The sequence below is a fragment of the Rhipicephalus sanguineus genome, chromosome 3 (genome assembly GCF_013339695.2).
Source record: "Rhipicephalus sanguineus isolate Rsan-2018 chromosome 3, BIME_Rsan_1.4, whole genome shotgun sequence".
In the NCBI taxonomy this organism is placed as follows: domain Eukaryota; kingdom Metazoa; phylum Arthropoda; class Arachnida; order Ixodida; family Ixodidae; genus Rhipicephalus; species Rhipicephalus sanguineus.
Window position 1 is genome coordinate 185586549 of NC_051178.1, and position 17136 is coordinate 185603684.

General features: G+C 44.8%; 1 protein-coding gene across 1 annotated transcript; it reads left to right on the plus strand.

The window, feature by feature from the left end:
* The first annotated feature begins 1465 nt into the window (after positions 1 to 1465).
* Positions 1466 to 14061, plus strand: LOC119387825 (progranulin). Its single transcript, XM_037655349.2, has 2 exons — positions 1466 to 1659; positions 13318 to 14061. Exons 1-2 carry the CDS (start codon positions 1566 to 1568, stop codon positions 14037 to 14039), a joined length of 816 nt encoding a protein of 271 aa, XP_037511277.1. The 5' UTR covers positions 1466 to 1565; the 3' UTR covers positions 14040 to 14061.
* The last annotated feature ends 3075 nt before the right edge of the window (positions 14062 to 17136 follow it).

Sequence of the window (17136 nt, forward strand, 5' to 3'; positions counted from 1 at the left end):
CCATGACGTCTCCAAAGCTGACCGCCTTACACTTTTTCTGATGAAGCTGAAAACTGGACTCACATACGGCGCATTGGCAGCACTGTTTGGTCTCCACCGCACAACAGTAGCAAGATGTTTTCTCAGTGTTTTGAACTCGCTGTTTGAGAAAACAAGTTCGTGGATTGAGTGGCAGCATAGCAATGATGTGCACTCTAAGACGACAGACTACTTCAGGTTGCACTACCCAAACTGCAATATCATCATTGACTCGGCAGGTGCTCGGGTGTCTCAGCCTGCACCAGTGGAGATACAGGACTTTTACAGTAGCCCCAAAGGAACATTTTCTGCAAAGTTTTTATTTGGAGTTGCCCCAAATGGAGCCTTGACTTTTGTGAGGAATGCTGGGGACAAAGGTGGTTTTTTAGATGAGTTCACAGCTGTTGCTTCCTCAGTGAAGCCGGGAGGTGCTCTCACTGACAAACCCTCAGATGTAAGCGCTAACTTGTCACATGCCGATGCAACAAAGATCAATTCTCCATCTTCAGATCGAGAATGCTCGAACTCTAATGAAGTTGGTGCAGCTCATTCTATGTACAGTGTTCGTATGCACGTAGACCGAATGATTCACAGGCTCAAGTATTTTAACATTCTGTTCCTGCCACTTTCATCTGATCTTCATAATAACATTGATCGAATTGTGCATGTCATTTGCATTCTGGCGAACCTACAGGGTAGCGTTTTAAAAAGCAGCGGCCCCGGTGCCTGAACTTGATCTTCGTATTTCCTTATTGTTCATGTCATCTACAGAAAAAATTGTACTTAATTATCTTGTTACTGATAACAGTCATTTTACATCAGTTTGTTGTGCCTTATGTCTCTCAACGCAGTGCATATAATGAGAGCAACACATGAACAATGAGAGCTTTAACTTGTCATTTGAATGATCTCAAAAACTATTTATTGTTCTCACCTGTTTGACATGACGTTGTTAAATAAATGTGGAGTACTCATTAACCGTTTCACGTTTATTTCAACATGTGCGCTGAGTGCACGTATCATGTTTCCTCTGTATACCGCACACGTGATCCGGAATTAAAATCTGGATGGTGCAATAGGTGCCATATATACGAGATGTCAACTTGATAAGTTGCGCGGAACACAAAGAGGAACCATTCCCAGTGCACTCCTATTTGGCAAGGAAAGTAGCGGACGAGACATTCTCTTTCATTATGCAGACATGCACCCAAACTAAGGGTCAGCAGTGGTTTGCACCTAATGTAGCCGCTGTGTTTGTAGAAAGAGTCCACTTGCTCTGAAAATGAAGCGAAAAACAAAACAAAATACGATAAGATAGACCAGCGTGTCTATCTTGCTCCGCCACCGCTTTGACTAGAGACGCATTCCTCGAACGAAGTGAACATCCCACATGGCTACGACTCGTCTGTCCAGTTCGCTATCTGAGCTGTCGGGCACGAGACGATAACATCCGCCGGATTCGAGTTCAGAGCAACAGAAAGGGAGAAATAAGCAAGGAGGCATGCGCTCCTAGCCAGAGGCTACATCGTAAGCAGTCCGGAGAAATCATGGTGCCCGCGATCTACGTCTCCGTGGGGCTTCTCGCGGGGCTCGTCGCCGCCACTCAGAAGACCTGCCCTGACGGATCTATCTGCAACACCGGTAATATATATATATATGTCTACGTAACGGGGCATGCGCATATTGAGGTGAAGGAGTGAGTAAACGATAATCCGGCCGTACATCTAAGTACTCAATATAGGTCTGCGCAGCATTGTAGAAACAACATTTCACCAGTTAATTGGCACTTCCTTAACGGTGCCCGAGGTTGTTGGCACGTGTTGCCACAGTCCGCGACAGTGAGCTGGCCTGTCGAGGAACAGAGGTCACGGAGGAGGGCGAGGCGAGTGCACAAGAGCGCAGCAGCTTATAAATATGGAGTGTGGATGCATAGGCGTGCGCAGGGGGGGGCAAAGGTGGCGAGAAGGGGGGGCGCAAAGTCAGCCCTATACATTGTAGGGGGGGCGATAGGGGGGGCGCAAAGGCAGCCGCATACATTGACATAATAGGGAGGGGGGGGCGCTGCGACGAACCTTCGCCCCCCCTGAAGGGCAGCCCTGCGCACGCTTATGTGTGGATGCGACGCTTGGAAATTAGTATCTAACAAAACGCGATAATGGGATGACCACGACCCGTCATATATAGATATATATATATATATATATACATATATATATATATATATATATATATATATATATAATATATATATATGTGTATATATATATATATATATATATATATATATATATATATATATATATATACATATATATATATACATACATATATATATATATATATATATATATACATACAGGGTGCAATACAGAGCAATATTGCAAATGCAATATTTGCTCGGGGCTTTCAGAATTGCTTTTTCTGTAGCGGCATGAATCTTAAGGTAGTTAAGTACATCATTTAGGACAGTAATTAAGAAAGTTACATTAATTAACTTTTTAATTAGTGGAGTTAGGTGATTGGGTCAAATGAGAGAATTGAAGTTCTTCATGCGAGGAACCCATCGGAGCTTTGAGATTTCGAAAAAGCGTCCTCTAGTAATTGTTGTGGCGTAATGAAATTCAACGGAATGCAACGGCTTTCAACAGCGAAAGCCATCGATTTCGGTTGAATTTCATTACTTCGTAATTATTACTAGAGGCCACTTTTTCGAAATCTCAATGTTGGGATGGGTTTCTGGCACGACGAACTTCAATTCCTCAATTTGACACAGTCACCTAACTCCACTAAGTAAAAAGTTAATTTATTTAATTTTCTTAATTACTGTCTCAAGTCATGTCTCTAACCATCTTAAGATGCCTAGCGCTACAGAAAAAGTCATTCACTCATTTTGGACGTCGCAGAAGAATATGGCAGTTGCGCTCTTCCATGTTTCTGTTTAGGTTTCGTCATAGAATTTGGTCGAATTTCATTACTTCGTAATTATTACTAGATCCCACTTTTTCGAAATCTCAAAGTTGGGTTGGGTTTGTGGCATGAAGACCTTCAATTCTCCGATTTGACACAACCACCTAACTCCACTAATTAAAAAGTTAATTAATTTAATTTTCTTAATTACTGTCTCAAGTCATGTCTCTAACCATCTTAAAATCCCCGCCACTACAGCAAAACCAGTTCTGAAGGCAGCAATCAAATATCGCATTTTCCTGATTTTTTGAGAAGGTTGGACGCATTTCTTGAAACACCCTGTATATATATATATATATATATGGATACATAGTGGACTTGGTGTCAGTCGTAAACGATAAACACGTGTTCCCGTGGTAGCTGCTGACAGCAAGGCATCAGAAAGGAATCGCAGTGATTGCTAAGGCTGTAATAAATGTTCATGTTATGCAACAGATCGAAGATCACGAGAGCCTGTTTTTAAACATCACGACAAATGAGTTGTCGTTTGTACTCTGTGCAGTCTAGGGCACCTGATGCTAATGTGTCTTTCCTCCCCATATTGTGTGATCATTTCGTCAAGTATGCAAACGTAATATCATAGCATCCGCAAATACGGATGCTATTCTTGATATAACGCTGGCTTTGAATGTTGAACAAATTGTATGTGAATTTGCCCAGGTAGTGCAAAACGGATAAATGACGTTTTACAAACGTTATTCGAGACAATAGAGATTTTTAGCAAGTTACGGAAATACGGTATGGGATTACGGTAGCGCTCCTCCTCTCTCAGGATAATAAAGTTCTTTGCCTGCCTGTCTCGCTCGTTGTGCTTTGCCGCTCCTAATTCCAGTAAAGGCACCCCAACACAACAAAGGCCTTTTCAAAAATTACTGTGGGGTGTCACGCCTTATTGTTGCCTATCTGCCTACGCATTGTTAACGATGCACCTGTCGATCGGGGGACGCACTTTAAAGAGAAGGTTTACCGTGGTCCCGTACCGTATTTACGTACCGTATTTCCGTAACTTGCTAAAAATCTCTAATAAAAACGTCTAGAAGACGTCACGGAATAGAAGCTAAAGGTCTAGAAAACTTCGTATATCTCCCCTAATATGCGGCTAGAATCCGTTTTTAAGACCATCTAAAAATACCTTTTAAAAACGTCGCAAAAACTCCCTTTGGATACCTAAAATATCCCATTGCATTGTCTTTGAAAAAAACGTTTTCTAGACGTCATGCAGGATCTCTTTTTGCTGTTTGTTTTTGTGCATGCAATTAGTGCACGTTTATAGGAAGCCCTCTCTGTTATAGTAATTACAGTTATTTTATTCTGTAATTAATGTTACAGAGTGAGAGCTCGGTGGAGTCGCAGACAAAAGTGGTCATGTCGTAGTTTATTATGTAAAACAGCAGCGATTCCTGTACAGCGTAGAAACGTAAAACCACAAAATGAGATATAACATGCGACTAGATAGCATTATTCAGAAGCGGCAAAAGAACACAAAATATCGCGGTAGTTAAAATGCAGCTATATAGTATCCAACCTTCAAGAACACAATAACTTTTTGTTGCACGATTCATCATTAGCAAAATTGTTGTCAAACAACTAACAATGCATATATAGATGGCTTGCACTGACGTCACTGAAAGCGCCCTGTTGGAGCACCAGCATGTGGGTACGCGACGTTTCCGATGCCACATTAACGTTATCAAAACATCAATAATAATAATAATAATATCTGGGGTTTAACGTCCCAAAACCAAGGTATGATTATGAGAGACGCCGTAGTGGAGGACTCCGGAAATTTCGACCACCTGGGGTTCTTTAACGTGCACCTAAATCTAAGTACACGGGCCTCAGACATTTTCGCCTCCACCGAAAATGCAGCCGCCGCGGCCGGGATTCGATCCCGCGACCTTCGGGTCAGCAGCCGAGCGCCATAACCACTAGACCACCGTGGCGGGGCGTTATCAAAACATCACATGCAGGTTCTTTCATTATCCACGCACAGAGACGTTCCTGCCGCGTCGTTTTCACATAGACGCAACTTGTTTATCATCAAAACCGCCATCGTGGAGTCCCAGTTCCTTTCAGAAGCTGCGTCCATGACGTCACGTGCAAGCCATCTATAGTAGATAGGTGGGCGAGTTGGAACTGATGCATTCTTGAAAACTTTTCAGCGCGAACTGGACGGAGCACAAAGAAGAGGACAAAAGACGAGCGCTGGCGAGATGAGGACACAAGACGAGATCAGCGCTCGTCTTGTGTCCTCTTCTTTGTGCTCCGTCCAGTTCGCGCTGAAAAGTTTTCAAGAAAGCCATCTATACATGACAAAACTTGGGATCTGGCACAGCCATTCTGCAATATGTAAGCGTCGTCTCAATTAGCTCTGCTGAATGAAACACAAGGATGAAGTGAAGAGAAATTGTCGAAAAGGGAATGTCGCTGAAGCAAACGACTCGACAAGGGGACTAGTTTCCGTCAGGGCCCTGACGAAGACAAGCCTCCATGTTGAAACGTTTCCTCAACGCTTCATCTTCCGCTGAAGTTTTTTCTTGTAAGAAGGAGAGAGAGAGAAGGAATAGCTTGGAGCTTTAGGAATCTGTATCTACAGATGTGGTGATGCATGTGTCGCGAGGCCATCGATAGTGTTGCACCCTATCGAAATAGATTACTTGAGTGCTAGTCACTAAAACACGTTTTTTTTATTCTTTCATCACGTGTCTTGTTCCTTGTGTATGTGTGAATGTTCTTCAATAAATTTCAGTTGATAGTCTGCGCTGTGTATGTTGCCACTTTACTTTGTCCGTGTTGTTTTGCGCTACGTTTAATAATGGAATATTACCAACTCGCCCAGCAAGACGTCCTTCTGAAGGATTAGAGGATAGGCAGGGAGGTTAACTGGCGGCGACGTTGAAATTTAAGACAGAGGCACAAGAGATGATCGATAGTCTTTACACAATTGCGGTTATCGCACAGTGATGAATCTGTCATACCAATCCGATAGGTGAATCAGTTAGAAGACGCTACACCGAGCCACAGCCAACACAGCAAAAAAAAAAAAAAAACGTGGACAGTAGGAGTGGACAAGAGTAAGCGCTGTCGTGTCCGCTTCTGCTGCCCACGCTTTTTTAACACGAAAGTGTTTTATGCTGGGGTCCACCAAGTACATCCGTCACGGATATGACGTTGATAAAAATGGACGCCAACTAGTGAGAAAGAAAAAAACCAAGACAAAGATCGCTGGGTATCGAACCCACGACGTTGCGGCCGCGACGGCAAACGACCGACGCCCTATATACCGACTAAGCTAATTCGGGAGATGCTAGACACGGTGCGAACGCGCCTTATATCTTTCACACATTCTCTTTCGCGGCGGGCGGAGCGGGTCGGTGCCGCCGTCTGTGAGATGTGAAAAGATCGCGATCGACACTTACTAGCGCTTACTCCGAGACTGCATGCGATATCGGAGGCTATGATCGGAGGTCGTGGTTAAAGGGGTCATGAACCACTTTTCCAAGTAATGATCTAATGGCCTCAGTATCGGAGTGTACTGCCTCCCGAATCGATTGCCACAAAAATTTCTCGAATCCGTCAAGAATCAGCGGAGTTACGGGGGTTTGGCGCACGCTCCCAGCGCTTTCTCCCTTTTCTCGTGCCGACGAGCGCACTGGAAGCTAGACAGGGAGGGATGGCATGGGGGAAAGAAGTTACGCCAGCGCGCGTCATGAAACGCGATCGCTCTCCCGCTGTGATTCGCTTGCGCGAGTGCGGCTACCGTGTACTGAGGAGTGCGGCGCCGGCAAGTGGCGGCACCCCGCGGCAAGAAGTGCATCTGATCCGAACGCCGCTCTCGATTTACGTCGGCTATCGGCCAATAAGCATGCTATGTCTCTTGCGACGTACAGCGGACAGACGCCCCGCCCACCGACGAGAGTGAGAACCGGCCTCTGTTTGAAAAGAGGGTGCCTGGGGAAACGGCAACTTCGCGCTCCGCTTGTGGCCATTACGCGGCGCGCACGACTGTAATATTTGGCAGAGCAGTTCATAGCCGTGTCAGCTTTCCGCAGGATGTGTTTTTTCAATCAGCCCAAGGGGTGCTTCATGACCCCTTTAAAGCGTCTCGATACCAGAGAGGTAGACTGGCCGCGCTGGCGTCGCCGAGGCACCCTTGACGCAGTTGCGTTCTTTGCCTTTGGCTTCGTGTTAGCGTGCGTCGGCTCATCGGAGTAGTACAGCTTCCACGTGCACCAACGGGATTTCTCCGCCGCCGACTGCTTCAATTGCGAGAGCACCGACTAACAAAACTGCTGCAATATGCGTTGCAGAAAGGACGCGATTTCGGCGGGCGAATGTCGTGCCTCGGTGGAGCCAGAGCCGTATATTCCCTTTGGGTGGAGCGAGAGCAGCGCCTGCGAGACAGAGGCCAGCGGGACGCACGCGTTTTCGGCTCAGGCTACGAACCTCTACCTCCCGTGTTGCTGAAGCGCAGTGTGTGTTATGTATGCATGAGCACAGCCGTCGGCTACCCATTACTAGAAAGCGCACACCATGCCGTTTCTCTCCTTAATTGACGACGCTTTGAAAAAGTGCATACCGGGTACCAGTGTTGATTATGAGCTTGTTGATAACATCCTTACGCGGGATTCACGATTCGCTGTGTCCAAATATATGTTCACACCGTCAGCTACCACAACGGTTTAATCATGATCATGAGAGTTAGCCGTCGCGATAGAGACATGCTGTCAACATGGGTGCATCCACGTCAAATGGTGCGATAGCAGCCAAACACGAATAGATATTGTAAAAGTTCTCATATATCACTACACAATAAGCACTACTTCTATGAAGACACGTTTCACTTTCGTGTTATACCGATTCCTATGACGGAGGGATCAGCCATGTTTTTTAGTGCGCTTCAACCTAATTTTACAAACATGAACGTCAGCCAACTAGCCCAACTCGCCATCTTGCTCCAACACAGCATTGTAAGCAGGAAAGGAGGCATGCATCAAGCACCTGGTGTGTGTGTCTCCCTTCGTTTCAAAACAATCGTTCAGTTTAATTGAGACCACAGTAAGTGAAAATCGACTCCAATGTGTTGAAAACACTAATAACAAAACAAAACTGCAAGATAATATTTGGGCCATTCAGCCAAGAATAAGTATAAAAAAAGAACGTCAATGGATTGCAAAATCACAGATCCTGAAGTATACTGCTCACAAAATAGAGCTTTAGGAACTTTCTTACAACATGCCTGTGTTGGAACATTCCTCACTGAAAAAATGTTGGCAAAGAACTCTGGCATCATTACGGAAGTAAGACTAGGCGTTCGGAACAAAAGGCGCCATCTTAAATGTTAGCTAAAAAAATATTTGTGGATGCAGCATCCATGTTTCAAACTGCGCCCACTAAAAAAGTAACGGTTTCAGGCTTCAAAATGCAGCGTACAAAACTTATCACAGGAATTATGGTCTCACATCCCCAGAGAGCACACAGTTAAATGTGCCATGGCTAGCAGAAAATATTAACTCTCTAAATTACAGCAACATATAACAAAAAGCACAACTAAACCAACTGTAGCGCAAAAACGAAATGTATTAACAGAAAACTAGTGGAAACGACCACAAAAATTACAATAAATTGGCCACTTAGTAAAATGAATAAATAAAATTTAGGAATATGAAAATACCAGCCTGATCAAAAAACCAACTTTGTTTTATGATTCCCAGTATTAAAAAGATGTCAGGCTAAAACAACAAATATAATGATAAGACACGTCAGCTGAAGAAATTGTGACTCTTCCCCATTTTTTACTCAATAAGCACACGCTATAAACTTAGGATTATCAGAGGCAGGTCAGGGTGTTGCACTTCGTACACCACATTGCTCAGTGTCAAAATATGACAATGTGGGGCAAGGCAGTCTGAACACATGGCTTCATGACAGGTACCTGATGGAAATCACTGGGCACCTCCGGAAGTCTGCTAAGAACACTACAAATGGCATGAAAGTTGTTGTGCCATTAGCAGCACGAGGCAACGCTCCACGTCAAACATAATTTAGCACAATAGCCCTAGTGGGATTTCTTGAAGATGCCGCCAAACACAGACGCTCAAAAAAGTTAACTGCTTTATAAATTGTACGTGACCTTTTTTTTTTAAGTTCCCAAGGAAAAGAGAAAAATGCAAATCTCTTGACATTCATCTTTTTTCATGCTGCAAACTGCCAATCACCCCATCAGAAAGAAGAAAGTCATAATTTAGTTGGTGTAGCCTTTGTTTCTAAACATCTAAGGAGAGTACCACCTGCAATAAATGGGAGAAAAGATAATTTCATTATATCTAAAATAGGACGGTGTGAAAAGTTGGAAACTCGATAACAGCGTACAGCGACAGAGAGGCACAAGAGACGCGCAAGAGAACCTCTTGGTTCGCGCAATAGAAAGCGTACCGTCTGAAGTGTCCATCCTTGCAGCGGTTTCTGTGGAAAATGAGTAGAGATTTTTAAAGCAGAATTTTTTCGATCTGCGTTCGGTCTTCTTCCATTGGCGTGAAACATGCCCACAACACTGGTTGGTGGACGCGATATCGATTGTAGTGCCGGTAAAAATTAAAACCGAATCAAATAAAAACATTTGATTTCTGTAGGATTACTTTATTTTCGCTGAACACTAATGTAATGAATGTAACAGTCGTTTTCAGCGCGCTAGCTGTTAAATGAAGCCTTATTATACGATTACAGAACACTTGTTTTGCTGTAATCGCAGTCTATGCATTTATTTTAGCACTGCTGCCGCAATCCAAGCCAAGTTAATTCATCAAAAAGAAACGATAAATGCACGCCTTCAGAGCGCAGCACATGTGAGACATCCTAAAAACAATACAGCGGCACAGTATACGACCAGCGCGAAGAGCAGACGAAATCGAAGACGGCGCCGCAAGCAGCGCTACAAGGCGCCTTTTATGATGAGTGATAAAAAAAGCAGAAAATTACTCTCTGGCGCAACCGAAAGCTGCCTCAAGTGTGTAAAATACAGTTTCAAGTTATAAGTGTTCGTTTTTAAGCGAAATGAGCCTACCTGCGATGATTTCTTGTCCTACCAGTAGGTTGACCACATCGCTGTTGGGTGACGCTAGCGGTCATTCTTTAACGATTTTCAACATCAAATTAAAATTATAATTTCTTTTTTTATGGGGCAAAAGCATGCTCGTTGCCGCTGATGTGACGAACGACCTTCTCATTTTCACCACAATCAGAAAATTTTGTCCGAGCGGTAGGCAGTCCCTTTAACAGAGAAGGGGAAGCATAAGTCACAAGTCTGAAAGCGCATTGAGATAGTCAAGGCAGCACTGAGAAAAAGAATTTGGGTAGAGGCGAAGCATGTAGGGAAGGGTGTTACAGCTTCACTAACGTGAAACCTGTGGAGGGGCGAAGCATGCAGTGTGCGGCGACGTTTCCCACAACAAAATCACTGCTTATGGGCACTGAGAGGCAGAAGAGAGATTAGACAGAAAGACCCGCAGTCCGCTTTTAGTTAACGTGCACGCTGCGAATCATTATTGTTCAACTACGCACAAGAGAAATCTCCCACCGGCACTACATTGCAGGTCAAGATACAGGGCTGGTGAACGGTTGTAAAGCGCGAGCAGTAGGTTTTTTCAATCAAGAAACTCGCTAGCAGACGCTAGTGAGTTTCTTGATTTTTTCGATGTCTTAAAGTTGCCTTGTTTTTCGATCAAATAAATTTTGGACGCCTTTTTGACCAAGCAGGTAAAACAGTAGCCCTTCGAAAAAAAATGAATTTTTCGATTTTTTAAGCTTCTTCGCATTTTCATTAAATCAATTTTTTAGAGTATTTTTGACGCAAAGAGTAATCCAATAGCCTTTGGAAACCTGTAATTCTTCGATCTTTTGCAGTTCTCTCAAGTTTCAATCGAATTGATTTTTTGAAAATTTCTGACGAAAACGGTAAGCCTACAGCCTTTGGAAAACTCGGATATTTCGATTTTTTGAAACTTTCTCGCATTTTCATGAAATTAATTTTTGGAACGTTTCTGAAGTTTCCAAGGCTTATTGTTATCGCAAGTTTTTCGATATTTCGAAGATTCCCACACCACTTTGTGGGAACGACGGCGTCGGGCAGCCTGGCCTTACGGTCCCATATCGTTAGTTACGTGCCCCCTACTTCTATTAAAAAACACGACGTTTTGTTTTTCATGTAGAAAGGCGGCCCGCTAGGCTTATCGACAAATACAAGATTTCCAATGGCGATAGGGTTACCTTTACGGCAAGAAATGCACACACGAACAATTTTATTGAAACGGTAAAACGTTCAGCAATCGAAAAATACAAGATTTCCAAAGGCAACAGGCTCACCTTTACGGCAATATTGAAAAATACAAGATTTCCAAAGGCAATAGGCTTACCTTTACGTCAAGAAATGCACCCACGAACAATTTTATTGAAATTGGATGAAACGTTCAGCAATCGAAAAATACAAGATTTCCAAAGGCAACAGGCTCACCTTTACGGCAATATTGAAAAATACAAGATTTCCAAAGGCAATAGGCTTACCTTTACGGCAAGAAATGCACCCACAAACAATTTTATTGAAATTGGATGAAACGTTCAGGAATCGAAAAATACAAGATTTTCAAAGGCAATAGGCTTGCTTACCTTTACGGCAAGAAATGCACCCACGAACAATTTTATTGAAATTGGGTGAAACGTTCAGGAATAGAAAAATACAAGATTTCCAAAGGCGAAAGGCTTACCTTTACGGCAAGAAATGCACCCAGGAACAATTTTGTTTAAACTGGATGAAACGTTCAAGAATCGAAAAATAAAAGATTTCCAAAGGGATTTCCAAAGGGCTTACCTTTACGGGAAGAAATGCACCCACAAAAGTTTTATTGAAACTGGATAAAACGTTTAGGAATTGAAAAATACAAGATTTCTAAAGGCAGCAGGCTTACCTTTACGGCAAGAAATGCAGCCACAAACAATTTTATTGAAATTGGATGAAACGTTGAGGTATCGAAAAATTCAAGATTTCCAAAGGCAACAGGCTTACCTTTACAACAAAATCGAAAAATACAAGATCTCCAAAGGCAATAGGCTTACCTTTACGTCAAGAAATGCACCCACGAACAATTTTATTGAAATTGGATGAAGCGTTCAGAAATCGAAAAATACAAAATTTCCAAAGGCAACAGGCTTACCTTAGAATAACAGAGAGCTGAGCTAGTTGGTAAGTATTCATTCTAAAAAGACAGAGCGTGCAAACACGGACACTTACCTTTACGGCTTACCTTTACGGCTTACCTTTACGGCTTACCTTTACGGCAAGAAATGTATCCACAAACAATTTTATTGAAATGGGGTGAAGCTTGACTTATGAGGCTCATAAGTCGAGCTTCACCCCATTTCAATAAAATTAGCGAACCGTCGTGACGTGCAGATGCCGGGGAAATATAGCACGTGAAATAATCGAAGCTCGCGATTCACCAGGCTGGCTCAGCGTGCGTTAGCGCCCATTTGATCTTGGTAACAAAAAGATAAGGAACAAGAATTTTTAGCTTCCATATTTTGAGCGCGAGAGGACATCATAGAGAAGGCACACAAGACACCCAGAGCGCTGTCTCAGCGCTTTTGTGTGCCTTCTTCTCTGTGATGTCTTCTCGCGCTGTAAATATGGAAGCGAAAAACCAACTCGCCCAACGTATTCTTTTGTGCAACAAATTTTAGCGTAAGATGGGATTTATGGGAAGTAAGTGTTTTGTTCTGAAAGTGGATTGCGCCGTGTTACACTAGCCACTGTAGCCGTGTCGCCTGTGATTGTGGACGTTCTTTTTTTTTTCGTGTCTTTTTCGCTTTTGGCGATATCTTGTATGATATTTGTGCAAGCTGACTAAAAAATAAACCATTAGTTCAAGTCGGCACTCTGTTCTATGTCTTCCTGGTTTTCTTTTTGGTTTTTACGTGTTATAGGTACTAAGTATGCATCACCAACTGCCTCGCCGTCGCGCGTTACAGAAATAAAGCCTCCTGATATGCGTTCCTGAATAACTGCAATAGAACTCTATGGTGTACCGCAATTCTTAATACACTCGAATCACCACCAATATTCCTAAACCTTCCACCGATTACAGCTAAATGTATCCCAGAATAGGACAGCTAGCTCCTCGCTCAGCTAGCTGGTGTATAGTGCTTTGACCATGACGCTTGCGCCACAAAACACAATCGGTGTGTTCCCGTGAGTTGTGAAGCAATTGAAGCGTGAAGTTTGCACGGCTAACCTGTTCATATCCCTCTCAATCTTCTCTTTTTTTTTTCTCCCAACATTAGGTGACACGTGCTGTAAGCTAGGCAGCAGGAGATACACATGTTGCCCACTTCCCAACGCCGTCTGCTGTCCGGACCGGGAACACTGCTGTCCATCTAGATACGCGTGCGATAACGAAACGGACGCGTGCAAGCCGCCCCACACAGGAGAAGTGGCCCGCGCGGTGTTCCTGACGCAGGCTCTTGGCGGCAGCGTGAACCGCCATGCGGAGAGGTACGTCGTCTGCGGTCTTCAAGGCAAGACAGTCTGTCCCTCCGGCCACACGTGTTGCACGACGACGCTGGGGAATGTTACCAACCACAGTTGCTGTCCGTCCCGGGACGCCGTATGCTGCGCTGACGGAAGACACTGCTGCCCCAAGAGAACAACGTGCGATCTTGCCGCTGGACGATGCATCCACAACGAGGTTGACTTGCCTGGAACCAGAACGCTCAGGCTGACTCCTGCGAGGCAGTACGGAAAGGAGAGTACGCCCCGCCCGGTCTCGGGGGTCATCGTGCCGTGTAGCGATGGAAGGTCTCACTGCCCCGACGGGTACACTTGTTGCGTGGCGCCCAGCGGATCGTACAGCTGCTGCCCGCTGAAAGACGCCGTGTGCTGCGACGACAACGTGCACTGTTGCCCCCACGGAACCGTGTGCAACCCTGACCGCGGTGCTTGCCAAAAGGAAGGACTTTTGCACGTGCCGTGGAGTACCAAGGTTCCGGCCACCCCACTCTTGTAAAGCAGTCATCTTACCACGCAGATCGCTTTTGGGATGTCGTTTAGCGGATATCTTAACTAAAATATTGACTATAAATTCATTCTTCACGATTCGTTTTCAATTCGCTTTTGGTGGGCGTTAACAATTATTTATTTTGCGTGCCTCCCTTAGTACCACAGCTACGTTATTCGGCTTCCACGTCACCCTTATCTATTCCCCTTCCGTTCAAAGGGTAAGGTATGCCCCTGTACGGGACCACATGGCGCGAATGAGCACAAAATGAAGCTCGCATGCTTGCAGGCCGTGCAATACTTTTTAAGCGTGCTCACAAAATGCTGCCGGTGGGTAATCGAGACTCCTCAAAGCATGTGATCAAACACCATAGCGCAGCACGCGGGCTGGAATTTACAATTAATTCTCAAAGACGGCTAGAAATCGTTCCCCCTTCCCTCGACAAATGCAACCATAAACCCAAAGTACATGACCATTGGGTGATTTGAGCAGCGGCGGCGCTGTGCTCAGCTCGGTCTAGGGTGCCTCGATGCTCCTGGGGGAGCAGGAGCATCGAGGCACCCTACTCGGTCAAATGAAGGGTGAACTTCGAGTCGATGGCTTGTTTGAGAATACGGGGTTAGAGTACACCACTCTAACGGAGGTAAGCCGCGCGTTAGAAGAAAAAAAAAAGAAGTGCTCAAGGTCATGACGTGCGCGGGACGTAATTCTTTCCCCCTGTTCGATCCCTCCCTGCTTAGCTTCCAGCGCACTCGTCGGGACGAGAGCAGAGACAAAGCGCTTACAGCGTGCTGTAACTCCACTTGTGCTTGACGAATTCTTTAAAAAATTGTGGCAATCGATTCGTGAGGCAGTAAACTCCTTGGGCAAAGTGTTCCAGGTCTCCTTCAAGGGCATGCACTTGTGTCTATAAATATCCCTACTTACAACAGCAGGTTTATTTGTTCTTGTGTCGCTTTTCTTTTTCTTTCCTTTTTTTTCCGGTTCAAGGACTCTGAATTCATTTTGGCCAGCTGGTGTTCCTTAATGCGAGCGCGTAAATATAAGAAGACGTGCGCTTTTGCATTTCTCCCTCATCGAAATGCGGCCGCAGAGTCCGGGATTGAATCCGTGACCTTGAGTTCAGTCTATAGCGTGTGCTTATCTTCCTCGAAAAAAAGTGGCTGGTTTGCAAGGAGAAATATTCTTATCGATGTAGGAATTAACATTACGTTCTCAGCAATGCCAAATTTACATGGATGCGATTAGAAAATGACGCCGTTCAGCCTGCCCTTCAGTTATTAAATAGCTTAACGGGTCTACCTCAACACAAAGCAGATAAAATCGAAAACACGAACGTTTTTCTACAAAATATACATTATGACGCGTGGCACACACTGTAGAGACGGTGTACGTGCTAGCAACCAGCAGGTGGACAAGTGGGACCAGTTAGAGCCCGTTGCAAGAGAAGTCGAGAAGCCTTTCCAAAACGATATTTTTATCCTCATAACGAAGGGAACCGAGCTTAACGGTAAGTGACTGTCTGTTTAGCATGAACGTGCAGTCACATGGCTGCTGTGTATATCATTATGTCTAAGTTGTTAAAATAAAAAGACGCCACAGATCACATTCAGCGCTAAATGTAGCGCAAATCCAGCGCTAATGTCGTTCTTGTGTAGCGATTGGTGCAGTTCTAAATCCTGCGCTAAATGCAGCTCCACTACTGGGAAACCCGAGGAAGTGCATAGCAGGGAAAACCCAGGGATTCCCGTTGCGCTGTTGTTAATCTCTGTCTATGAATGATCTCTCGCAGGAGTTCATAACACCGGTGCCGGAGAAGCTCCGGTCAGAGGAGCAATCGTTTGCTTATCGAGGCGGTGGCGTATACTCTCTTGCGCGGCGCCGGAGTCAGCCGCATGTTGCCGAAACGTTTTTAGCGATTTTAAGGTAATTATTGTGATCACGTCTTTGTTATTCCTATTAATAATAATACTTTAGATTTTGTTCGTTTATTTTAATTCGGTTTCAAGCATTGCTAGCCTTGTTTCAGGCAGGCATATGAGCGCTTGGTTGTAAAGCGTGATCCCGCCACATGAGATCTGGATGCATGTATGGATGTACGACAAGCCTGGCCCCTTAAGTGACACGCACTTAAAACACCTTTGCACTCTACACTTTGCGTAACCTTCGGATCATATTACGTCTTTCGTGCGCGCTTGCATATCTGTGTGGTGTGGTCTGGATATTTTCATAAGTTCTGTCGTATTAACAATAAGCATGGTTGTGTCAAGGGCATCTAGTACGACAAAAGCAGTGATGCTACCGAGGACTTCTGATTTGGAGCAATTTTTGGAGCAGCAAAATTTCCGTTTTGGAGCACTTTGGAGCAGCAAAATTTTCATCTTGGAGCACTTTGGAGCAGATAATTTTGCATTTGGGAGCACTTTGGAGCAGCGAATTTTACATCCTGGAGTGCAATGCAGAAGCATATTGCATTAACATTCAAGCACCTGAGCATTATTATGGGGCTCTTATGAAGGCTAGAAATATTTCGATTCATTGCAAATCTCATGGAAAAAATCATCTCAGGAGCATAGGCGTGCGCACAGGGGGGCCAGGGGGGCGCCCCCCCTAATCACCTAAGAGGGGGGGGGCGCAAAATATGCCCCGTACATTGACCCTTGCAATAGCAATTATATGGACACTCTCGGCGGATTTTTGCCGTCGCCGTAATTTTCCGTATAAAGTCCAAATTAATAACATCACCACGCGCATTCTAGCCGCGGGTAAAATCTCGCGAGCGCTGGCGACGAACGCGGCTGAAGCGGAGATTAAACTAGCCGGCCTTCTGTCTCAGCCGCACGGACAGCGCATGAGATAACATCTTCCCGCGTGCGGGCCTGCCGTCGATTGCTCATCAAACAGAGAGGAAACGCCCCGCCCGTCTTTCGTAAGGAGCATGAAGGGACGCCAGGGGAGCGGAAGGGGGGGGGGGGCATCTTTCGAAGGACGCAGTCGCTTGCGCGCGCGCTATCTCAAGGCATCAGGAGACGACTTGTAAACTTGCTGTGCCCTCAACGCTTACTTCGCGTTTAGAGAACTCGGAGCAAGAAAACGCTTCGGTTCC

Excerpts from the sequence above, each read along its gene's own strand:
- LOC119387825 (XM_037655349.2), top strand. The coding sequence starts at position 1,566 with ATGGTGCCCGCGATCTACGTCTCCGTGGGGCTTCTCGCGGGGCTCGTC. Across the intron at positions 1,660-13,317 it reads CGGATCTATCTGCAACACCG|GTGACACGTGCTGTAAGCTA; the intron begins GTAATATATATA and ends TCCCAACATTAG.